The sequence below is a fragment of the Genypterus blacodes genome, unplaced genomic scaffold, assembly GCF_046128005.1.
Source record: "Genypterus blacodes isolate CSIRO-AG114 ecotype Tasmania unplaced genomic scaffold, CSIRO-AGI_Gbla_v1 ptg000133l_1, whole genome shotgun sequence".
NCBI classification, from domain to species: domain Eukaryota; kingdom Metazoa; phylum Chordata; class Actinopteri; order Ophidiiformes; family Ophidiidae; genus Genypterus; species Genypterus blacodes.
This window is the reverse complement of record NW_027466935.1, coordinates 1,191,444-1,218,243: the sequence shown is the minus strand read 5'-3', so window position 1 is coordinate 1,218,243 and position 26,800 is coordinate 1,191,444. Positions and strand designations below refer to the sequence as shown.

Here is a 26,800-nt window from a genome sequence, read left to right as displayed (position 1 = left end):
CTGGAATTTCGAGGAGGAGGCCCCGGCCAACTTGGCACAGAGTGCCGCCTTTCCCCCTAACTGGAACCCCACCGGCTGACACTCCTTTAACTGAGAGGCTGAGAGCAATGAGGCCCAGGCAACCTCCTCTCCTCTCCTCTCCTCTCCTCTCCTCTCCTCTCCTCTCCTCTCCTCTCCTCTTGACTTTGTCCAGTTCATCCCTCTATGTCCGTCTTTGCCCCTCACATGTTCTCTGCAGATTTCGATCCCTTTTTCAACGTATCCTCCTCTTTCCATATATCGCCACCCCCCATCCTCCTCCTCTCCACGATGACCAACATTTTATTTGCTTGTTGTTGCGATAACAGGGAGTTCCAGAGTTAACATTAACACAGATTTACAGTATGGTACTAACAAGATTTGCTTTTGATCAAAAGCTCAATTTTGTGTTTCACAAAAAATGAACCAAGGTGAAGTGGAAGCAAGCAATTCTAACTGATCTGCTTTCCTCTTTGCAAATCCTCTGATCTTGGCAATTTCAGTTAAATAAATGGAATTTGGTTGTCATAAATGTTTTTCCAATTGGGCCTAGACACCAACTATACTTACTTACTAAAAAGTAAGAATACAACGACTTTAATATATGTGTCCATCCCCTTTTTTCAACAGAGGAACCAAGCATGTGTTATTACTATGACGGTGACGGGGTGTGTGAGGACTTTGAGCGAGAGACGGGTGTCAGAGACTGCGGCCTCTACACCCCGAGTGGCTTCCTGGACCAGTGGGCGTCCAGTGTGGAGGTGTCTCACGAGGAGAAGCCCTACTGCTCCGGTGAGGTGGCGGCTGGATATCCTGCTGTTACTAAGGTAGGGGGACATATTTCATGGATTGAACCTACTGGCTTGAACACACACGTATTATCCTCCATTAGTTCAGGTACACCCTATAATTGTAATAAATTTGCATGAGTGCTTTTTAAGCTTTAGATGTTTTATTTAAAAGGAAATTATGACAACAAACCCTCATTTTGCAAGACTCTTGCAAAATGACTTCTTTTACGGCCCGTTAAGTAATCTTGAAGATTGGGGCATTTAATTAGATGTTTCCCAGGGTGGATGCAGAAGTTTGCCACTCTCACTAAAGTAATGCTTATTGAAGACGGGGAGAATAAACCATTGATTCCACCTAAGCCCAGTGAAAGTATTGATCGGTTTCTGTCGCAACCCTGAGAGGAGCTGATTGCCTAAAACATTAGGGAGGTGCATACATTTATGTGCACACACCACACATGCACCAACATGCACACACACACACACACATCTTCAAACACACATGAATGCATTAGCCTCAACCCTATTTAATCCCTGTTGGTCATATGGATGGTTGGAGCCAAGTTTTCAATTTATAGGACTATTTATTGCTACAATTTACAGTTAATTGTTGTCCAGTTTAATGATAGTTGGCGCTCACATATAAATATACAATTATAAAAGCAAAATCCTGAAGTATACGTCTGTGTTAAGAATGACCAATGTGTCTCGTTAACTTTAATGCCTTGAAAGATTGTAATCCGTTAAAAGAGAAGCTTTAAAGGCTGCAAGACTGTGAAACTTTACACCATTACCATGACACTGACATGGCTGCCTTTGCCTCATGAAGTGTGTGAAGTTGGAAAAAGTGAGCCTGTTCCCACTGCTGATGAAGCATTCTGCAAGGCCAGGGAGCCGGTGTTTCTTAAACAGTTGTGGGTAGGTGCCTTGCTCAAGGACACTTAGGAAAGGAGTTTGCACAAGCGCAGGTAGTAAATGAAGTGACTCACACGCTTCAATATCAATATATTATAACACCGCTAACAGCTTTTCAAAGGGGTTCTTCCCCGGAGGATAGAGACGCCAGTGGAACGTGGCCATGACCAAAAAGAAACTATTTTCACTGCAAAGGACACAACGTTCAAACAAAAAGCCTTCTGCTGCAAAGAACACACTGTACCTCGAGGGTGGTGGGTGATGAGATCAGCTCCTCACAAGGCCGCAGATTCTTAAATCTATGTGGGCACACAAGTGCAGATCAGTCAGTCACACACACACACAAACACACACACAACCATTCACGTGCAAATTAGAATTCAAGTCTAACCTAACCCTACCTAACCCTAACCTCTTCTTGGTATTTTGAGATAACAGATACAGAAGAGAGATACTCAGTACATTTGTGTGTATTTTAAAGCTACAATTATAGTCAAATAATAAACAACAGTTTAATCATATTAGTAATATAATGTCCTTGACTAAAATGCTTCCAATTTAACTTAATGAAAAATACTATTGTCGATACATATTTCAATATGTAGGCTAATCATCTGGTCTCTTTGCCTTTAATGCCATGGCATGAGCTAGGAGTTGGCTAACGATGGCCCAATTTTTCCAACATCTGGGTCATAATTCTTAGTGCAGTGTATTTATCCTCTATTGTAGCCTTTGTCAGGTTTTGTTGACACGACGGATTTGATTTTCCCCAACTTTAGTCTTTTGGGTAGAGAGGGATATGAAAGGCTTAAAGGTATCTGATATGATAACAGCATATGGTCAAATCCTCACAGCCATTTATTCAAGTTACTTATGTTGCACAGTATACACTATCTTTATGGAGATTTTGATGTAATTCCTCTTGGCAGTATAGGCTGCCAAAGGCACTATGGCTTTGCTGATATAGGTGCACACGTTGCCCTGTTGGAGTAATAAATTGCTTGACAACTTAGAAATGAGTGTCATCAATATTAAACTGGCGAGGACTAGGAACTTATAACTTCTGCTGCAGAGCAAACTCCAGCAGCAGTAAATTTTCTTTATTCACTGACATATCACCCAGAAGCCATAACTTCTAGTGCGCAACGTGGTTGGCGACCGAGCACAGAATCCTCACAGCCTGCATGTAGTGTGTGTACTGCTGTATACATGCAGGCAGTATCATAGCACAGCTCACTGCCACGCTTATATGTGCCACTTCCTTAAATGAGGCTGTCACAATGCGTCTGATTATATGGCAACTTTTATGACTCATCTGTGAGTAAAACAGCCGCAGCCCTGCCAGAATCAGCAGGGTGGAAGAGGTTTTTAATTGTGTGATCGCTCTGCTTGATTATTTCTCTGTCTCTTTACTTGTTGTCACTGACAAATAAATTCAGAAGGTGAAGTTGCGTGACCCAACTGTTGATTAAGATTGCCCGGCGTGGAGTGCGTCTAATGACCACGCATACGTCTGTGTTATCGTTTGCATGAGACAGCAGTGACCTATTATTGCTATTGTAATCTACTTACAATGGGGGGTAATCAGTCAAACATGGAGGATCTGTTATACTTACAAGATACAGCAAATATGTGTCAGATTAACGGGCAGGAACAGTTGTTTTTGTCCGTACGCATACATGTTGTTTCATACTCAATCAGTGATAAGGTGTCTAACTCCAATCATATGATATTATATGATAACTTTAATTGCGTGCCTCAGTAGTAAAATGGAGTACATCACCAAATGTAGCATAGACGTGTCAAAAATTTTCATTTAAAGTGTTATACTGCCTCAAAGCACTTATGCGCATCTGCTCTGACGTACTAGATGTATTTGAAGTTTTACTTTAAGTGATATTATCACAATTAACATATTCAAAGGGTGGCGTAAATTCGAAACTTCTGGAGGTAAATAGATTTAACGACGGTTCCAACCGTGACCACATTACCTTATCAGTTGTAAAACACTTAAAAACCCTTAAACACTTAAAAAGAGATGAGTCGGTGCTTTTTCGCAGTCATTACAGTTTTGTCAGAAACCAACGGCACGTCGTCTCCATTTGGTTAATCGCTCACTTCAGCATCTGTGGTTTCATTGAATCATGTTTCCGTGTTTATGGCGAACAGCTCCCGGGTTCATTTGGGTCGGTGATGTGCCTGCCTGATACGGGACAATAGCAAAGCGGAACCGGCTCTGTGTTGGAGCATATTTCATGTGCGTGTGTGTGTGTGTGTGTGTGTGTGTGTGTGTGTGTGTGTGTTTGTGTGTGACTGTACATCATTTCCCTCTGATCAAGTAAACAAGTCTTGGATTGGCTCTGCGTGTCAGTTTGATGTCTAAAACTGTGTCGTGTGTGTGTGTGTGTGTGTGTGTGTGTGTGTGTGTGTGATAGGGATCTGTGCGGATGCATGAAAGCAACAACAGCACAAAAAGGCACTTGAGGAGAACGAGGGATCACTTATATCTGCACGGATATCAAGTATTTTGCACCGCTTGTGTGGGTTTGTGTGTGTGTGTGTGAGGGGATGCACAGAAACACACATGTCGACAGAGACCGAGAGCAATGTGGAAACGTGACGCTGTAAGAACGTTTTCATCATAATTTGCACTTGCGATCTGAGGTTTCCTTCACTTTTGGATCTTTCTGCGTCGGTCTGCAGCCAAGGAGGTGAAGAGTTCGGGAACATAAGGATAAACCGCGCAAAGAGCCAAAAATATATGGCGTTTTTGGACACGGTTTCTCTGTAGTCTACGTTTCAGAATGTAAATTTGTTCTAGATGTTGCCAAGAGCAATGCACATATGCGTCGGGTCGTGGAGTGTAAATCCCAGCAGTTGCGCGGGGGGAATATGATCGTCTGGGTTTTAATCGGTTTCATAGGTTTAATTACCTTGACCAAGTTTCTGTAATTGTCACAAGGTGAGGATTTGCTGGGGAGAGGATCTATTCCACCTTAAATAAAGATACAGCAGGTAGTCGGTGTTGTTCTCAGGTGATATGCAGGAATCTTAGAGACAAAGAGGGAAAAAAATGCATGTTGCGAGAACGGAGCAGAGGTTTGAGATTCGTAAATGAAAACAGATGCAGGGGAGCGGAACGCAGGATACTGCAAGGTAGAATGGATCAGAAGTGGGAGAAGAGGGAAAATAAGGACAGGAGGAGGGAGATGGCAGCACATGATCGCCCGGAATAACATACGAGACAAAGGAAGGAGTGAGGGAGAGACTGGCAGATGACAGATGGATGGACAGATTGGGCTCCCAGTTGTAATTGGAGGTAGAGGAAAAGTTTGGAAATGAGTTTGACACGCAGTCTTACTATGTTCGGTGGAGTAGAATTTATAGCGTGAGTGGAACATTGTCCTGAGCTGGCCTTGTTAGCCGTTCCCGCATTAAAACTGAAAACGAGCGGTTTGAGCCAATCAAAACACCATATGGAAACCGGCGTATCCATGAAGTTAATAAAAGGAAATCTGGAGGAGAAACGCATTTATGATCACACAGATCGCCCTCCTGCCAAGGTGTACTGTTTTCTCAAGCCAGGTTTAACGGCTGTGTTGTTTTCATTTTTTGGGGGGGGGGTCTTTCTCCACACACACACACACACACACACACACACACACACACACACACACACACACACACACACACACACATACACACACACAGGACTAAATGTGGGATCGCCTATGAATGGCTTTAACTGACTTATTTATTAAAATCCCTCCTCTTTTGTGATCAAGCTGACACACAGGTACACAGTCATACACACACACACACACACATGCCGCTAACTCTATGCAGGATTATAGGGCAGGTCCATAGGGGGCTGAAATGTACTACTGCTGTCTTTGTGGAGCAGAACATAATGTTCCCCCACTACCATAACATGGAATATGGTGAGCCAGCTCAACCTACTCTAGGGGGATGGAGCACTGGCCTTAGCAACTAACCTGTGTGTGTGCGTATGTGTGCCCTCATGACTGCTTGCCTTCACATACATGTGTGTAGAGGTGTGTGTGTGTGTATGTGTGTTTGTACGTGTGTGTGTGTGTGTGTGTGTGTGTGTGTGTGTGTGTGTGCATTCAAACTTTAAGATCAAACAGCAAGCCAGGTGATTTCTCTAGAGAGGGCCGCTGCCCGGGCAATCTCTGACGCAACCTCTGGGCACCCCTGGAGAACGCTCCCCTTAATTATACATAAGCAACAGAAGGGATAACATTTTAGTCCTCTCATGCTGCAAGAAATTGCCCATATACAGTGTGAAGTTCACTCATTTCTATTCTATAGCCGCGGATGTAAAACAAGCACGTGGGCCGGGCCGTGACGTGTGCGTTGCAAAGCCCTCCGCTTCATTCATCTGTGCGTGTGAATAAGAGGAAAAGGATGAGGAGAGAAGGAGGAAGTGCTGAGGGCTGGTGACAACACGGAACCAGTCGTTTTTCCAGGTTTCCCAAAAACACCACTGCACGCGCCTGCAAAACACAAAAGCCCATACAGTAGCAGAGCGCCTGCTGCTGCTGCTGCTGCTGCTGCTGTTCGGTCGGCGAAAGAAGGAAGGCGGCCTTATTTTTTATATTCTGGTGCCCCTCCGCCCTCCCCTCCCCGTCCCACAAAACCACACGGCCCTCGTCAGGCACGGTGCCAGTGACATAAGCGTGTGGTAACGTTAAAAAGAAAACCTTTGGGATGGCGTTCCTTTTTCCCCCCTTTTACTTTTCCCATTTCAATTATTGTTGTGGTGCTGCCATGTGGAAACCTCATTGCGGCGGGTGTGTTTTTTCGTGGTACCGATGACCCCCAATAACATTTTCAAGCTGTTAATACGTCGGGTTTTGGCCCCGTTTTATTGAGCATAGGAGGCCACTGACTGAGGGACATTTATATTCTCCATAGGCCCATCTGTTTTCAACTCACCAGCGTTGCACAGCCACAAATCCCTATACATTAGGTTGTGGTTTGTGTTCTCTACCACCCAGTCGCTGCTCACGTCCGCCCTGATGAGACCAGGATAGGTAAACTGCCTAATTGTGCTCGCTCACCGACTTTTGAAAAAAACTTTTTTGCGGCCCCTCCATTTTCAGCAAGCCCGTGGAAGTCGCCCGTCATTAGCCCCCTGGACCAATGAGACGGTGAGTTTCAGCGGGTATGGGTGGGGCTGAGTGACAGGACATTACCTCACACACCAGGCGCTCACCAGCATTCCGGTAAACCATGGGATGGTGCTTGGAAACTCATACTAGTCTCCCTCTGTTGCTATTTCTCTCTCTCTCTCTCTCTCTCTCTCTCTCTCTCTCTCTCTCTCTCTCTCTCTCTCTCTCTCTCTCTCTCTCTCTCTCGCTCCCTTGCTCTCCACAAATGCCTCACAGATGCTCGCTCCTGCAGCCCGCGCTCAGGCCTCCGATTCTTCTACATGCGTTTTGACAAAGAGAGAGAGAGAAAGAGAGAGAGAAGGAGAGAGGGAATGGAAAAGAAGAAGTGAAGGAAATCGCCAGGCGCTCATTTAGCAAACCCCCCTTTCTTTTTTGATAGAAATTAAGATGTTTTCGGTTTTAGGAGGTGCTGCGAGAGGAGCAATTTTCACTTTGGAAATTGTTTTCTTAATGTGTCTGCATCTTGATATTTCCACCAATCCCAGAAAAACCCCAAACTAGGTCAGTGGCTGACCTCACAGAGTTGCACAGCAGCTCCACAGCCTCAGAGGCAAACAATGCACATAACGCTCGGCAGGTACTCGGCTCTGCTGCTGCTGCTGCTGCTGCGATGTCACCGCACCTCCTGAATGGAATGAAGGGATGGAATGAATGAGACAATCGTGCCATATGAATGAATGAGAGAGAATCAGACTAACCAAATACATACCAAAGTCCTTTGATTTAGCTTTTTTCACCAGTCAAACACTCATTACCTTGAAATTTAACTTGTAAAAATGGTTTATGATCATCAGCATCGTCTTACATCTGGATCAATACATGGATCTTATTTGTTTTGCACCTGTAGATAATCCATCATGAGATACACGCCGTGTTTTTCATGCATCCCGATCATTTTATACCCTGAAGCTCACAATGCAGATCCACGTAAAGTTGTTTCCTGGAAATGATAACTTCCAAAACTTCTTGGAAGAAAACACAATGTGCATTAAACATCACAGGCTGATAATAGACGGGATAACAGTAAACATTATTGCCCCGCCACATTGTGCGTGGTATGTGATACATTATGTTGTCATGGTGGCGTCTTTATGTCTGTCTGTGTGTGGACACATTCCCGTTAACGCAAATCCAAAACAATACATGAAGCTTCATATTCAAACCGCAGAGTGTTACAGCCTGTCGATGCCTCCTCGCTCAGATTGATGAAGAAAACACAACTGCGGCATCTCCACAATTCTATATGTCCACTCGTATCTGGTGTGATTTAGGTTAAATCAAAGAAGAAATATAGGAAAAATCAACCTGTAAGTGATGTTTCTTTTTCAAAAAAGTCCCTCAGTGAGCTTAAATCTTCCTCACACTCCTCCTCCTCCTCCGCTTGCGTTAGATGAAGAACCTTTACTGGGCCTCCGATTTGTCTGTGGGCCCTGATAATCATTCAGGACCAGCTCCGTGTTTGTGTGTGTTTCTGTTCGCGTCCGGATGTAATATGCATGCGCACGTGTTTCTATCTGGTTTACTGATTTGGATCGAGGATCGCACACAATTCTGGAGGCTTAGACGTCCCAGCCAAGGCCGGTTTACCATATGTGTGTGTGTCTGACTCTGTGTACATGTTTGTATGTGTATGTGTTATATTCCTCTGAAGGGGTGACCTAACTTCACCCTGGCACCAAATCTCCAGCGAGGGGAAAGGCTGTGGTCGGGGTACATTATGCAATTAGAGCCATTATTATTCTCATTATTCTGTCTCTCGTCACAGCTCTCCTCCCCTCCCCTCCCCTCCACCCCTATGTTTTGCCTTCTTCTCCTAATGAATGTTTTTACAGTTCTGACATATTTTTCAGGGGGTAACGGGCGTGACCGTCACCTTCATTCTTCCTCCTCACCTTTCTCCTCTTCGCTTCGCCCCGACCCGACACACTTAGCGCTCCTTTTATCTGAAGTGGTGATTTACAAACACCAGTTTGTGTCTACAGACTGGGGGTTGGCTGTTGTCTGCCGGTCTGACTTTCCTATATTATGTAGCCAGCTGGTACAGATTAAGACCATGTGTGTTTGTGTGCGTGTGTGTGTGTGTATGCGTGTGAGTGTGTGTGTTTTTGAGCTTGGGGGTTGAACTCATCCTTTAGGTTGCTGATAGCATTTGTTGAAAGCCAGAAGTTGTTTTGCGTTAAGTGGTTGAACACTTCATTATGTGCCACTAACAGGTCAAATTCAGGTAAAAATACACATAAATTACCATTAACTTTGACTTATAACTGTGGTAACCATCCATATTTACTTTACAAACTAAGTTGAAATCAAGTAATCCATTTTTAAGGTCTGCAGACAGGTGATATGTTTTAGCCCTGACAAATTGAAGGAGGGCGAGTAATTAGAGCTCTAAGTTTAAATGAATATATGTTGTTTCTTTACTTTATTTGCCCATTTCCTTTTCCCTTTTCACGCATCATCCATTTCAAGTTGGAGCCTGAGCTGAGTGGCGATTTTTTCTTCTATTTAGTCTTCCTGTCAAGGGTTTCCCCCGTGGTGCTGGTGGTCGTGACCCTTGTGTGGCTTCTGGGTTCGAGGTTTTCAAAACAGAAATCCTCTGGAAACACACAAATACATCACATGTTTTAGTATTTGACATATATGATGCATTTCAGTATGTACAATGATCATTTAGAGACAAATACACATTTCCTCTGGATTCCTGCAGCATTTTGTGGACATTTAATAACGGTGGACTAAAATAAATTGATGTTAGTTTTCCAAATTATCCTGCGATGTTTAATGGCATCGGCAATATTGTCCATTGTTAAAAATACAATAGTTCTAGATGCACTAATGAGGCTGTAATGAAGCATATTTTGCACACATGTGACTAATGCAGTGCAGAAGTAGCTTACGTCGTCTGTATTTATATCTGTAGCTATATGTTAGCTGGGAAATCCGGTGTTAAACGATCTGGCTTTTGTTACATAACATGTGATAAAGTGAGTGCCATAAATGTAAGCGGAGTTTCTGGGCTCCCATCCCTCTCTCCTCTGTGCATTAATCTGTTCAACGTGCCTTTTAACGTGCTTGAGGAACATAAACACTCTGACTTTTGGCAAGGCATTTGTCTTTGGCCTTTAAACACCAGATCATACAACAACATGAACCGCGTTAACCGTGATCTGCAGCAGTAAATTTGTTTTCAATTAGAGGAACGGCGCCACACCTCCTAAAGAGCTGACCGGATGTGTGTTCACCTAGCAACACAAAAGGTGCAAAACAGGCCATACTTATATTGTTAAGAGTAGAAGATTTGCTTTTTTTTTTACTTTTAAACTAATTTATCCTTCCACTTTTTCTGTATTATTCCTCCCTTGTTCCTCACTGGGTTCCCCCGCTGTGTGATCAATTTTGGGAAAGGACATTTGTTCACTAAAACTGTTCAGTAAATCATTTTGCTGCAGTCCAAATACAAACTCAACACCTGCAGAAAATGATTTTTTTGCAACATTTATATCCCTATGGGTCAAAGTTTTACAGACTAATCCAATTCTGATTCCCAGCATCACTGACCACATCATTAGATTTGTGTTTTTAACGCTCTGTTCTTCTTCATGGCCCTAAAGCAGCAGACTGGTGGTCACCATGGAGACCAAAAGTTTCATCAAGAGCAGAAATACTTGATGATTATCAATTTACACCTCAGTTTCCCTACATACAAGACACAATGACAGAACTGCAGTCAGCACGACAGAAATATCAAGAAAAGCTCAAAAATCTGAACTGAACATAAATTGAGGCTCTTAAATGTTATAGTAAATAAAAAGTACTAGGGTTGTAAATATGCATCATACCTCAGCTCCTCTTTTGATGGGTGAAGGAAATGGGAGATAAATCTACAGTACACAGAGAGCTTTGGACCCTTGTTTGTATGGGTGTGTGCGTGTGTGTTTGCAGTCGGGGTGGGGGAGGGGGAGGGGGAGGGGGTTGTAATGAGTCATGGGAGACTTGTGAATTGACTCCAACTGGTGTGATGCTTTATCGGGGTGGGGGTGTCTGTTTGAGATCAGGGGCTTTGGCATGCCGGGCAGTGTTTGTCTGTCTCGAACGGTTGGGTGTTAGAAAAACACATGCGCGGATGAGGAAGAGAGGAAGAGCGGAGGAGGGGTGTGGATGAAGGTGTTGCGAGTGCCACCCGTGTTTGCATGAATAAGTCATCAGTGTGCGCGTGGAAATGGGTCGCTCAGACCAAAGTTAGAAGGCCTCGCTACGCCGGGAGGGACGGGGGGGAAAGCGTTCAGTCACTGAGACAGGGAGGGTTATTAACACTTTGCGTGCTTGGTCTCATCTCAATGCTATGAGATTTGGGAGTCTTTTAAACGCACTTGAGGACGCTTTGTGAAATTCAAAAAAAACTTCTTCACATCTGGACTCGGCTGTTTCTTCCTCTAATGTGATCGTGATTCATTTTCAATCTTTATGCCGTCTAAAATTCCAGTTTTTGATTGTTGGAAATCTCAGTCACAGTAGGTTTAATGTTGTAGCAACCGTGTTTTGGTTGCGAAGGACGCGTTTCCTTTTCATAATGCTCTTTCACCGCCTGCCTGAGTCAGTGTCGTAATTCCAAATGACTTATGTATCAGCTGTGGTATATCTGTCATTCATTCACAATGATTCATCAAAATCACGGGTTCATTCACAACTGTTCATTACATTACAGTCTGTTTTAATGGCCTTATTCCAATTTTTAGAGAATTGTGTATTATTGGGGTCATTTTGCCCCGCACACAGTTTCAGGGGCGCTACCACGTCATTTGAAGTCTGCTGAAGCCTTAACAGCACATTTGGGAAGCACGTTTAGGAAGCACCTATGGGAAACGCTACACTTGCCAGAGTAGAGGAGTCTTTTCGACAAAGTTGCCATATTTATTACATTATTATTATTATTACAAAGGGCTGCGTTTGCTGACAAATGCTCTCTGGCTCAGGAAACTAATAGCATATGCTTAATCATAAATCCTCTGAAAAGGTGCACAGTTAATCCCATATGGGACCAATGCCTGATGGCGACTGGTCTCAGGTGTTTGTCACCTGCATTTGTCATTTCTGCTTCTTCAGCTCAGAGCAGAAAGGTCATGTCAACAGATCCAGGGGACAAATATATGAACAGATAGCTGGTCTGGCCACTTTTTCCACGGTGGCAGGATCTTACAGTAGCCACTCTAGCAAAATTCTCATGTTACTGGTGTCTCATTTCACTAGCTCAGGGCAGCAGGCGAAACTCAGCGTCCTTGGGTATCTGCTCCCCCTCTCCTGCTTTGTCTGTGTTTGTGTTTATCTCTCGCCCCGTAGTCTTTTATCACCATCCATCTATCACTTTCACCTTTGCTATTTCTGTGACACGTTTGTAATCATCATGAATATTCTCATCCTGGTTTTCTCGCCAGCCTCCATCTTTCCTTGCCAAACGCAGATGTTGCCAGTCTGAATTGTGACCCTGGTTTTAGAGCTTGGTGTCAATGTTTTTGAATTACGTTTCATACTAATATTCAATTTTATTTCTTAATTAATGCATTAATTCATTCTATAAACTCTTTGACCAATGGCTCTTCTTACTCAAAAAGAGGGTAAATCCATTCACTGTATATATATCTACTGCACCACTTGTGAGTTAATCCAGTACAGCAGTGCTGTCAGGTAACTTCAACCAGAACCCATACAAAACAGTCATAACTCTCTGTCGGCTTCTAGTGGACAGGTGTGGTATTGTAGGGTCCGAAACAAGAGCAAAGAAAGGAGACATTCAACAGGACATCTGGTGGAAAAATAAAGGTTGTGCATTGGGGAGTGCTATGCGTAAAATACACGTCCATACTTTACCTCATCTGGACATTATCGTCTTCCTCGTCTGTCCTTCTGTTACTGATTTTGAAGCTTGGCATGTTGTGATGAGAAACAAGCTTGGAGGACGAGAGATCCTTTCAGAGACACCAGCCGATACAAATACAGCAGCAAGTGATACAAGCTAAATTCCCAAAGCGTCACTAATGATGGATGATCACCTACTGATTTACTTTGGCAACATCACTCGCAGCACAATCATTAGTGTAATCCTCCTTCTCATGATAGTGTCTGTAAACTGTATTTAGGCTTGGCCTCGTCGCTAATTTGTTGACAGAGTGCAGGTAATGCTCAACAAATGTTTCTCGTGGAGACGCTGCGGTCCGCAGATGTCTCGCTGGAAAACGAATGACATTAAACTGTTTTTACAAATCTCCGCTGTTACATGACAGACAGGAATTGCTTTAATGGTAGCCAACTGGCAAACGGAATTGGTCCAAGACAACGGAGCCAAAGATGACATCACGAGCAGAATGTTTTTCGGAGACGCTGTTTTCTCTCTCTTCAATTGAACAAACAGGAAGCTAGACATTTCCATGACTTAATTATTGCACTAATTCCTGCTCTTTGTTGTTTTTGTTAGACGTGTCAGTCGAAGGTGTTCGATCTCTCAGACGGAGTGTCCCAGTATGCGTGGTTCCCCTGCCGCGAAGCCCATGGGCCTCCGTGGGTTTATCCCAACTACTGGCTCAAGGTAAGAGCAAAAGCCAAAATAGCCGCCCGTGTACGTCTGTGTCACTCTCTTACTCTCTCACTCACTCGTGTTTCTTCTCTCAGGCCCACTTTTCACACCCCATGGTGGCAGCAGCAGTGATTATCCACCTGGCTGCTGATGGCACCGGCTACGTTGACCAGACCCAATGTAACATCACTGTTCAGCTGGTGGACACAAAGGAGGGCATTCACAGCCTAGGTGAGGACTATATTACACACACACACACACACACACACACACACAGACACACACATCTTTGGCTATTTTTACACTCGTCTTTCATCCTTTTCCCCTCTCCTTTCCTTGTCATCTCCTCAGGTGAGTGGCGCTTAAGTTGCCGTACCAACCCTTTAGTGATCCCCGTCAGCCACGACTTGTCCGTGGCCTTCTACCACACCAAGGCCATCCTGGTCACGTTTGCCTCTCATCTGGTGGCCATCTCCGGCGTGGGCCTGCGCTCCTTCCAGTCCTTCGACCCCATCACCATCAGCGGTTGCCAAAGCAATGAAATCTACAACCCCACCGGGCAGAGGTGAGGCCCTTTCACAATGTGTCTAAAAATATGATCTAAATTTAGAATTATTGTTATTTAAATATCGATGAAGCTCCACCAATCTGATCCCAATGCAGGCAGAATCCAGATTAAAAAGGAGAAATGAAGAGATCACATTTTCCTACAAGGTGTAAAAGGTGCCACAGAATATCATGAAAACTCTCACACACACATACATAGACGAGCCACACACCCAAGGCAGTGATGTCATGCCTCACATCTCACATATACTACAACACACACAGGCAAATTAGCAATTATCCTTGTTACGCGTGAGACAATTCATGCTGATGGTGCGCTCACAACACTCTCAACACCGTGGCAAACATACACACACGTGTACACATACGCACGGATACACAGACACACACACATGACTCAAAAACATCACAGCACACACAGAGTGGATGGTCAGGGGCTCTGTGTGGAGAGATAGAGCTGTTTGTGGCTTTTGTTGTGCACCGGTGAGGCATCCAAGAGCTCCTAAATAGATTAGAACTGTTGTGTATCTGCATTAGCCAGGAAATTGTTTGTCACCACATGCACACACACGCAAAAACACACACACACACACACACACACACACACACACACACACACACACACACACACACACACACACACAGTGATTTGCTTTCTCCCAGAGTTGCCTTTGACTTTCCTTTCTTTTATTTTTTTCCTCTATTTGAAGTCCCTCAGTGGTGTGTATGCATTTCTGCAATCAATCTGTCTTTGTATCACAAGCAGAGACTTTTCGTCCAGGTCTCTTCTCGTCCAACGTTTGACCTCTTTTTCCTTTTTTCACTGTCGTCTTTAAATTGACTCTGAATGGCTATCTGAACTGCGTCTGCGTCTGCGTCCTCTTCCTCTCCCTGCTCCTCTGCTTCCTCCCGCGTGTCGTATCATGGCGCCCGAGCTGTCCGGTGCTCTCATCCTTTACTTTCACGTCCTCTTCCCTTCGCTCTCACTCGTTGCCATCTCCTTCTCCTTAATTCTCCCCTTTCTGTGCCTCCTGCTCCCTCTCTCGCTCTCCTGGGCTGAGCAGCACATTTCCCGTAATACTTATGCCTCCACAAAACACTACATCCCTTTTCCCTCAGTTGTTAACAACAGGAGCTATTAACATGACTCAGTTTTATGTTCCATGCTTGTCTGCAAGTGCATGTACATGCATGTTTTATTTTCTCTCTCTCAAATTTCTCTTCTGATTTCTCTCATTCTTCCTATTCCTTGTGTCACACAGGGAATTGTTGTGGTTGTGTTCTAATCCCATATATCTGTACAGTGTGTGCACCCTCCTCCCCACCGTCTCCTGCTTTTCTCCTGATTCTGTTGCAATCTACACGATTCTGCTACATTCTGCCATATACAGTATTCCGCTCCTCAGCAGTCCTCTTTGTTCTCCTTCACAGGGGAGGAGGATAGTTTTCCAGGTAGTTAATTGTAATTTATGTCAGAAATTCCAGAGTGACTAGCAGAAAACCACAGAGATTTTGTTCCAAGCCAAAGTGTCCACAGTGAGGGCTTCTAGGCTTTCCTATAGCATGTCGTCAAAAAAGCCTTGACTGACCAAACTGCTGCTTTCATCCCCTGTCCCCGTCCCCATACCTGTCCCCGTCCCTGTCCCCGCCCTGCCTTCACCTGCTCAGCTTAGCATCTTGCCTCTCTGTTTACATTTTAAAAGTGAGCCTAGAAATGTGTTAAGTGCTTCTTCTTCTTCTCCTTCTTCTGCTTTTAAAATCTTATTAAAGCCAAGATTTTATCAAGACTTTCTGGGGAGCGGAATACGGCGGAGAAGGTGGGGGGGGAAAAAGAACGATAAAGAGAAGAGAGAAATGTGAAGGATATGCGATTATTTCAGATATACAATCTGTAGAAGAGACGTGGATGAAGAAAGAAAAATAGATTCCAGTCTTTTAGGAGTGAGCTTAACAATGTTTTACCAGACCTGTATTCTCTTACACCCCGCTCCTCTCTCTCTCTCTCTCTCTCTCTCTCTCTTTCTCTAGCCCCCCATCACTGTTTCTCTGTTAGCTTCATAAGGGAACCCTATACTGTAGAATGTGGACTGTTGTAAAAAGGTGCCTTTTGGCATCCAGGCATTCCAAGAGCTTGAAATGCAACCTCAGACTCCCACTGTAGAGCTATATGCTTCAGCTATGTATCACTGAAGCTCGCACATAACATACGCTGTCGCTCTCAATTCTACAAACTCCACTGTGCCTTATGTGCATGAACACTGACACCCGTTTTGATGTACAGAACAAACATTGCAATCTTTCCTCCACATGGTTTATTGATTTGATACGTTAAGCAGGCATTGATGGATGGATGTGGTCGACTCCGTGCGTCGTGTTTCTGCTTGTGTGTGAATGAGCGTCTGCAGTGCTATTTTAAACATTCATTTCATATTGAGTCGGACCTTTACTGTGGTTTTTAATTTTTTCTATGTTTGTCTCTTTCTCCCTTTCTCCTTTTCCATTACCACCCACCCTGACGTACACACACACACACACCCACCCACCCACACACACACACATACACACACACACACCCATCCTGCCTTGTAGTTGTGTACATTATTCGTGCGAAGCCATTGACTGCCAGGAACCCTTAATCCGCAATGCAGAGCTCAAGTGCAGTAGCCCTGGTCGCCACTACAATGGAGACCGTTGCACCATCTCCTGCAACTCTGGGTACGTCCTGCAAGTCCACCAGGATGATGACATCATCAAGAGCCAGGTACAACATACACGACACATCTGCTACTGCACAAGTACCACACACATACACACACACACAGACACAGACACACACACACACACACACACACACACACACACACACACACACACACACACACACACACACACACACACACACACACACACACATTGGCAAAGACACATACATGAATGCTTACACGTACACATGCAAACACTCAAGTGCAAAAGTATTTAAGAGCATCTGGGAACATGCGTGCATGAATGTGAGTTTGTACACGCACACATGAGCATGCACCGATGCCAATCCAGGCTCACGAATGGCCAGAAGAGAGAAGTGCAAACACACTTCCTCTCCGTTCTTCTCTCTATCTCTCCATTTATTTGTCACCTGCAAAAACTAGGCTTGGCACAGCAAGCCTCTAGGGAGAATGACATCATAAAAATCCAGGTAGATGAGTGCTGCACCGAGGAGTGGAGACGCTCCAGTCTCCTCCTCTCGCTGGCTGAATACACACATACACACGCGCACCCAAACACACACACACACACGCACACAACCTAACACACGAACACACACACACGCATAGATATTTTGTGCACACACAGATGCTCATACACACATCCTCAGATTAAGATATATGTACAAAAACGTATATTCTCTCTCGCAAACATGCACCCATGCACACACACACACACACACACACACACACACCACGCATATTCTGTGCGAGCGCAGATATAACAACAGTCTCTTGCAGAGCCCGCTGCACCAACACCTCAAACAGTCACTTTATATCGCTACTCCACCAGGACGATGACATCATCGCATAGTGTCTGCTCCCTCTCCCTCCCTCACTCAATCCCTGCTCATTTTGCACACATTGAAGTCATTGTTAAAGGGCAGAGATTTGCTACCGGTCTCACGCAGCAGCACACATTAATGCATCCACATAGGCACAGACGCACACAAAGTACAGACAATCTCCTGCATAGGCAAACACACAAACACCGTTACAGTATGGACACACACACATGCACACCGCAAGTAAACAAACCAGCAGGGTAGCTGACACCCAAACCTTTTGAATGGGAGCCAAGCTGTTGTAAAATTCGTATAAATGCTTTATCCTCCTCCATGGCTCTGTAAAGCAGCCTGCAAGACAATCAATTAAGGCTCAGAGAACAAGGTAAATTTTGTTTTTATGTGTGTGTGAATCAAGGGGAAAGCATGCCTCTGTGTGTGTGTGTGTGTGTGTGTGTGTTAGACATAATGTTTAAGAGGAAGGAAAGGAATAAAAAAGGGATCTCTCCCATCTCCTCCTTCAATTCCTCTTTTAAATCTAATGACAGTTTCCTCTCTGAGCGTGTGAGACTTCCCATTATCTGGGTCCTTAATTACATCTTTATTTTTAATTGCGTGGAATATAATGCCACTTGTGTTGTATTTATTATTAATGGCATATTCACAAATACATGGCAAGAAGCACAATCAGTATATACCCACACACATATTGCTTCTCACTTTGAATTATTGTACAGGAAAGTTATGACCTTTAATTGTAACTACTATAAATGAACTGTTGCTCTCTGTTTAAACTAAGAATGTAAGTAATAATAGTGATGATGTAAGTATGATGACATATTTAACACTCTTCAGATGTCTTAGGACATGGCACGTTGCAGAAAGTACAGAGTGACTTTTCATTAAATAGAAATATAGCTGCTTTCAGGTACATTCTGTCAACTTATAAATAAGTAAATTCCCATCAGAAACATTAACTACTTAGAATTGTGAACAATTACAGACATGTACCAGGAACTGAGCTCAGTGTAGAATCCTGGCCGGGTCCAAGTACTATTAGATTCTCAGTAACACTGAGCAGGATGTTCAGATTACTGTTAACCAGAATGTTTTTAGATTGGAGGCAAACAGAAACTCTCTGCCTCTAAGTATGGCAGTTTTATTATTAGATTATCGTCTCTGCAAAACTGTTTCATAGGAACTTTTACACAAAGACTAGACAGTGATAAATCACTTCATCCCAGCACAGAGCTACGCAGTAATCCCACCACCAACAAGTACAACTGTAGGCCTTTAGGTTTGTGTTACTGCGTGATCTCGCATTTGCACATACAAGCATGGAGGTTTTGTTTGTGCATGTGTGTTTGTGTGTGTCATCTAAGGTAAGGCAAGCCCCTAGGTTGAAGGAAGAGGCTATCAGTTTGTCGACTAGTTTGTCTGTTAGAATGTCTGGTTTGAATTAGGCCTTGTAGCCAAAGGTTGTTAAAAATCGCTACTGGAAGAGAAATAGTCAGCTGTAAAGTTTTTAAAAGAAGGAAACTCCCTACACATTTATCCACATAATGGCACACACACACACACACACAACCTTACATACACTTACACTCTCGGGGATGCATGGATGATTAGATGTGAAAACAGCTCACTGCAGATGTGTGAGGGTCTTTGTGTATGTGCGCATGCATTTGCGTATGCCTTTGCAAGTGTGTGTTAGTGTGTACGCACTTACAGTAACCACAATTTAAACACTTGTGTTTAGAACGGGGAAAACTTGCAAACACATTTAGCTTGCGCACTCATACACACGCTCTCGCACTCACACACACACTCAAACCCACACATAATTACAAACAACATTCCATTTACACTTTGCGCACACATTTACAGTCGGAACATTACCACTAAATACGTCCTTCCACATTTTTGCCGTATAGACTTTGTTCACAACATCCGATCCCTTCCTGATTGACTAATTCCTCCCTGGGCCCGGTTGTTTTTCAGCGAGCAGTCACATGCGATGCATATGTTACTTTCTCCGCGTTCCAGCCAAATGTGAAAGGAGCTTATTTATTTGAAGCAACCCGATACTGTTATGCAGTATCATATAATGGGATCAAGATGAAAGACTGAAATACATGGGAAGCGTTATGAAGCAACAGATGCGTAATGCTAACGTGGTCCAGCTTGTGTGTCCTTAAAGTCTGGCCACTACTTTACAAAGGTATGTGTGTAATTATAGCCAAGTAAAACTGGACAGAGTGGAAGAATTGTCAATAATACATGTTGGGTTGTTGCTCTGAGGAAGGCAAAGTCCATGTGATGGAGCTCTCGCTTAGCTTTGTTGTGAGATCTCTTGGCAACGCTATCAATTGAAGCATTCTTGCTGCGTTACATGGTGCCATTTAATGGACGAGGATGAAGACGGTTGAGGTTTGGATGATGCAGCGCTTCCCCATTTTGGTCTCATCTCTGCAAATATCATACCACAAGCCAAGTAATTTACAGGAATCAGAGCTATTTTAATGGGGAAAAAAGAGCTGAGATCAGGAAAAAAATCTGGTAAAAAATGTCAGGAACAAGGCAATGCCATTTTAAAACTAATTGAATGTTTTGTAAGGATTCCGGTTGCTATTCCTTTTTCCAGGAACTCGTGCACCAGCAAATAATGAGATCTATTGACTGTTGTAATGCTCTCTGGATGAATTTGCCTGCATTTGTACAGGGAGACGCACAGAGATAGACACTCTTAATACAAGACGTGCAGGCTTAGAATGTCTTGGTTGGACTTTGCTTGTTCACGTTTCCTTTGCAGTGACCTCAATGGCTGCTGTTTCTAATCAAGAGCTCATTTCTGCGATAGCTCCTCCTCCTCTAAGAAGTCCCATACCATACTGTCATTTTTGGCACCTTTCAGTTGTGTTTGTTATCGTCGAGTGGAGTAACTCTCTGTTGGCTCAAAGGAAGAAAGTCCCTGGTTTTACTCCTTTTGTTGTAATGTTTGCGTGTTCACCTCATGTGTGGATTTCCTCCGGGTTCTCCAGTTTCTCCCCACATTCCAATGATATGTTTCGAGTCCCAGTTGCACAGGATACACTTTGTGGGCTTAAAAATTACGAGGTGCTGTGTTTGGAGTTTGAGAAGCCTGTAAGGGCAAAAGTCCTGGAAAAGGAGTTTGGCAACTGTAAAATTAACTCACTTAGCCAGGAGAACTCATGTTCAAGCTAACTAGATAAGTTAATACAGTATAAATGTAAGTTATGGCATTAAATTGTCTGCAGATTGTGCTTCCTTTTTTATTACACAGGATTGAATGACGGTGACGTAAGACACTTTTCTGCTCGGCCACATCAGGAGCTACTGTTTCCACAATAGTGAAGGTGCCAGGAGCTCAAGGATGGTGCTTATGCAATTAAAACCTATCAGATACAATTAGAAAAACAACCTCTGCTTGTGTGTGTGTGGGCCTCAGAAACTGTCACATGTCCATGGAAGTCAATCTGTTTTGTGTTCGGGCTGATTGTGCAGTTGTTAGATATCAGTTGCATCGGTGGCCAGACCTGACCTTACACATGCTATCAGCAGTTACTTGAGCTGCTGAGTAGCCTGGGAGGCTCACCAGCAGTCAGAAGCTTGATCTAACCCCTGTTCGCTTACCCGCTGCTTGAATACTTGTTGGAGTAAGTGCTGAAATGCTGTAGTCATTTTTTGTAAAGTAAACACTTATGGGTGTAGGACTTCGGTGAACAAATAAATTGCTTGCATAAATGTTATAATAGTCTGCTTGATGTTTCTCTACAATCCATATATTTATCACCTCCAAGGGGTATCATTAATTCTGTCCAGACCATAGATGTTTTACTATTTAAAGTAATTTCTTTCATTGAACATCAAAACCAAAGTGTCCCCTTGATGAAATATGGAATGAAGAATGGTAGATTCCAATTTCAACTTATTTCAGAGAAAATTTGTGTTTTTATTTCGAGGGTACCAACTGTTTTAGCCGCCACTGTATGTGTCTATCCACCCATCTCTCCCTAACTACCTCTGGATTTCTGTCTTGTCTCCAGTCAGACTCTTTGGTCACTATAACCTGCACGAATGGAAAGTGGAACAAACAGGTGTCGTGCGAGCCGGTGGACTGCGGCCTGCCAGACAAATACCACGTCCACCCTGCCAATTTCACCTTCTTCGAGGGCACAACATACGGCAAGAGGAGCACCTTCCTGTGTCGTGAACCTGCCCAGCTCGTAGGTAAGATGCACCAGGAGACACACGCTGGCCAGGGTTAGCAAAAGCTGCTTTGAAATTGCTGGATTTGGAGTCCCTTGAAGTTAAACCAAACTCAATAAAGTAAAGACAGCAAAGTATATAGAGCAGCAACCTACAAAATCTTCAATATCCTCATTGTATTCCCTCTCTCCTCAGGCACGAACAACACTCTTACCTGTCTGGAAGACGGCCTGTGGTCCTTCCCGGAAGCCCTGTGTGAGCTCCGCTGTCCAGCCCCTCCCCCCGTGCCCAATGCCGTGCTGCAGACCAAGCGCTGCAATGAGACCGGGCTCAAAGTTGGCACGCTCTGCAAATACAAGTGCAAGCCAGGCTACCATGTTACCAACAAGCCAAAGAGGTAAAGAAAAAACACGCATGTGAGGTTTCCCCTACAAGAGAGGCAGGTGGTAATAGTTGGGGCTGCTCTGCTTGGCCTATTGACACTGTCGCCCTGACCAGATTGAGCATCTAGAAAATGGCAGTGGATACATAACCATAAGTCTGCATGCCATCCTTAACCCTTCCCTTACCCCGCAGGCGTGCATTTAAACGCCAGTGCACAGAAGACGGCAGCTGGGTAGAGGGCGCATGCGAACCTGTGACTTGTGATGCCCCGCCGCCGATCTTCCACGGCTCCTATCACTGCACCGACGGCTTCCGGTTCGACAGCGTCTGCAGACTCAACTGCTCCGATCCTGCTGGTAAAACGGCAATCTTCGCGGCAGGAGGCTCCGCCCACACGGTGAGGCTGCTACACGCTCCATGCAAGCAGGTCTGTCCATCTCTTTCCTGTCTTTCTACTCTTGCTTTATATAATTTTGGTCTTCTTTCCTTGAAATGCGTGTTAAAGTACATGCTCTTGTTTTCTCTCTTTCCTGCGTCCCTAATGTTTATGACTTTTAGTGCCAACATGCTTTAATGCCAGAGAAGTTGTGAACAAAATAATCAGATTAAATTGGAAACATTAAGGTACCAGATCATGTGTGTGAAATTTGTGTTACCAATGTTTATCTCTCACAAAAATCACTACACATCCTCATATCTGATCTCATAAATCTATGAAATACTGATTCTTGTTACGGTTGTTTCTCAAAAATAACCTTTCTGCCAGTAGTCTTATCTCATACTTCTTACTCTGCCCACACTATCTGGACACCTGTCTCTGTATTGGCGTTTCTCCCTGTCTCCTATAGCCCTACTCAATTTGACGCCATGGTAATTAGATTGCTATTGATTTCCAGAATAGTCCTGACAGACTTTTGAAATGCATACACCTTTTAATCTGTTCTGCCTCACAGGCGTTGTGGTTGGGATGCCTGATAAAAATTGGATTGTATTTCCCCTCTGCCACGGGATGCAGACTCAATGTCCTTGGCCTGCTTGTGTTTGTGTGTGTGTGTGTTTGATTGTTTGTGTGTGTATATCTGTGTTGTCTTTCAGGGCTCAGCGTCCAATGTAATCCGCTGTAGGAAGGATGGAAATTGGACAGGGTCGTTCCGCCTCTGCCCGAACAGCAAAGGCCAGTGTTCGTTACCTCAAAACCTCCATTATAGCCTTCAGTACACATGCAAGAGAGGACATGGCATAGGTTTGTATGCACACATTTACATTTCTGTTTTCTGTTGACGAGCAAATGACTGAAAAACACAATAACTGCTTTCATCTGAGAAATGATCTCACAGAATTATACATAAACTTTGAATGTCTCTGTCAGCTTATCTCTTTTTAAAGCTTGGAATGATGTGTCTGTCTCTCCTCTTCTCTGTTACACACACACATACACACACGTAGGTGAGGAGTGTGAGCTCACATGCAGAGAGAGTAACAACGACGTGGTGATCCTCCCTAGCAACATGACAGTTGAGAGTGTGCTTAAAGAGCACTGGAGGAACCCGCACAAAGTCAAGGCAAGTTTGTTGTGTGTTTGTGTGTCCGCTTCGCCACTCTGACAGACGCACTTCACAAAGTTACGTGATCCACAACTCCCATGTTAGGAATTTCACACATAGTGTCTACATCCTGACCGTATTATACGCAATGCAACATGCCAGCTTGTTCCTGTCTTTTTATGCCCTCACGTCATTGAGATCGGTCATATCGAGCCTTCAGATAGATTTATGCTGGTACGGATTTGGAAATGTGAAAACGAACTCCAGCCCCCTTTACATCAGATCTCTCAAAGTCAAAGTAAAGCACAGGGATCCAACTGTTCCATCATATTATCAAATTTCTAGTCATTACTAATCGCGGCAATTTTTAGATATGAACCTATTACACTCAGTTGTTAATGTCCTTGTTTTATTTAGACTCGCAGCTGCCAACCATATCGATTAGCTGTTGTTTGCTAAAACCGGCAGATGGCAAGACGGACAAGGTTAATATGGCAGAGGAGGGCAGAGAACGGGGGAGGAACTGTACACCTCGGCCCAGTGGAGGTGCCATTTGCGCTGTCATGGTGTCATTCGGAATCTTAAAGCTTTCCGATGGGGCCGGGAAGGGACGTGGCGCTGTGGAGTGTGCGTGTGTGTGTGTGTGTGTGTGTGTGTGTGTGTGTGTGTGTGTGTGTGTGTGTGTGTGTGTACCCAGCTGCTTTTTTATTTTACTCTTGCCACTTAATTATGTCAGTTATATTGGATTTGTTTTAAGCTATTTTGTCAGCTAAAAGCCCTTTTATCTAAAGAGGCCGAAGTGGATCGTACTAAAAGGCATCATGTTTTGTAACTGGAGAAAGACAAAGAGAGAAGCCACAGCCGAGAAAAGGAACACATTGTATTTCTCACTGCAACTCCTTTTGTTTTTGTTTCAGAGTCACACTGAGTCAGCAGCTTTTTGTGGTGGATGTTGGGAGAGGGATAGGTTGGGCCAAATGGATATAAAATGATCTGTTTTTCATGGATTTGTGTAATTGATAGGATTTGTGTTCATTGGTAATTTGAGGCTTCAGACTATGCTGTTGGGGGCAGTGGATAGCACGGGAGGTAGGGTGGGTGTTCTAGAAACACACCAGGGCTCGGGAGGTTTGGAGGAGAAGAATCAATACAGAGTTGGGGCACTGGCTTTAGCTTTAGCTATGTTGGTCCCTTTCAAAAGATAAATATGGATTTCAAAGTGGCCTATTCTTTTGTTGACATAGGTAAAGCAAGGACAGCCCAAATCTGTCTCTACAAACATCAGCCAACACACACACTCACACACAGAAACTCACATCATCTCCACAACGGATGACATCCATCTTATTTAACAGACACTTCCAGGGTTTTCCCGCCCAAGAAACATTTAGGTTTTTTAACTGAAATCTATGCATTATCACATGATTTTGGACCATCAGTCAGCCACTGTATACTGCAGACACATCGTCTAGCCACATTGGTAAAACCAGCTTACAATGAATCAATTACACCATGTAACAAAAAGGAATTTTATGATATTGCATTAAAACAAACAAAAAACACAGCACTTTACACTAATGAATGCAGTATGAAGCATATTTCAAGTATTTTCCTCCCCTCCTCTTACTTACATGCACAAGTACATGGTTGTGTATGGGGGTGTGACCTCTGTCTGTGTGTGAGCAGATCTGCCGTACACACTGATACAGGAGTTGCAGCTGTTGCCATTGCTGACATTCTGCTTTCACTGTCTCACACACACACACACACACACACACACACACACACACACACACACACACACACACACACACACACACACACACACACCCTCTCCCATGCACAACAGCTACAGCTACACCTTTTCTGTTGGCCATCGACAATGATAACACCTTAATGATAAACATTACTCAACAGACACATATCATGGAGATGTGCCATTGCTATGTAAGGTAATAAACTCAAACAGGAGCCCAGGGAGGCGGAGGGAGAAGTCATAAGAACTAATAACAGTGTTGTATAGAGGGTAGGTACAGACATCATAACCAGCGGCTGCAGACTGCCTCATTGTTTTTCACCGTAATTGGAGAGCTTTTGCATTGTTTTTGGCGATCTAAAGAGCAAAGAGCATGCACAACATCAGCGCTCTGCCACATATGCTTCATTATTTTAGCTCTCAAATCTAAGTAATTCCAACCCCTCCTTAAGGAGAGGTTTCTTCATACAGTCGAGACTTCATGTCCCCAAATGCACTTTGCAGTTCTACTTTGCTGAGTTGGAGGTTAATGTTGCCCACCTTAATAAGTGATGTTGATGTATTGCCTTTAAACCGGTTGTATTTCGGTTCTTGGTGTGACCCACTTAGAATTCTCTTATGCTTCTCTACCTCTACCTTCTCCTGTTCTTTTTCCCGTCCCTCTATTTCGAACGATTCCTTGCCCCCAGCACCCTCCTCCCCCTTTATCAGCAAAATTACCCTATCGAGCTAGTCATTTTCTATATGACATGACCTCGTCTGTGGTGGCGCTGAGATAAGGATCTATTTTTATGTGGTATCAGCGCCCCGGGGAGGCTTCAGAGGGTGAGGATCCCATACGTAGTGAGGGGTGAGGCCAGGCCACTATCATGGATTATCATGATTTACGGCCTTCCTGAGAAAGGAAAAGCAAGAGAGAGAGCGAGAGAGAGAGAGAAAGGAAGAACGAGAGATGGGGAGGGAGAAGGTGTTTCTGGATGACATCATCATCATAGAGAATGGGGAAGAAAAGAATAAAAGTACAGTAGTTGCAAAAAGTTTCCCTTCGAAGACAAAAACTGTGCTCAATCTTCCGTATGGGGAGTAACTAAACACATGCACACACACATCTTTTATGTAATATTACATACTGTAGTAATAGTAGAACTGATATTTTGTGCACATGTCAGTTGTACCCAGATGCTATGTTGCTCTGTCTCTCCACCTTCACAAACACACACACACACACACACACACACACACACACACACACACACACACACACACACACACACGCCTCATCTCT

At 44.0% G+C, this 26,800-nt stretch overlaps 1 protein-coding gene across 1 annotated transcript in view; it reads left to right on the top strand.

Annotated features, from left to right (window-relative positions):
- pappaa (pregnancy-associated plasma protein A, pappalysin 1a) overlaps positions 1-26,800 on the top strand; it is a 69,683-nt gene that overhangs the window by 31,356 nt on the left and 11,527 nt on the right. Inside the window, exons 10-19 of the mRNA XM_076164054.1 lie at positions 649-845; positions 13,389-13,499; positions 13,583-13,718; positions 13,839-14,052; positions 16,644-16,815; positions 21,669-21,852; positions 22,027-22,228; positions 22,408-22,612; positions 23,311-23,458; positions 23,662-23,777. Of these exons, the coding sequence (XP_076020169.1) occupies positions 649-845; positions 13,389-13,499; positions 13,583-13,718; positions 13,839-14,052; positions 16,644-16,815; positions 21,669-21,852; positions 22,027-22,228; positions 22,408-22,612; positions 23,311-23,458; positions 23,662-23,777 (1,685 nt within the window). The remainder of the gene's footprint in view (positions 1-648; positions 846-13,388; positions 13,500-13,582; positions 13,719-13,838; positions 14,053-16,643; positions 16,816-21,668; positions 21,853-22,026; positions 22,229-22,407; positions 22,613-23,310; positions 23,459-23,661; positions 23,778-26,800) is intronic.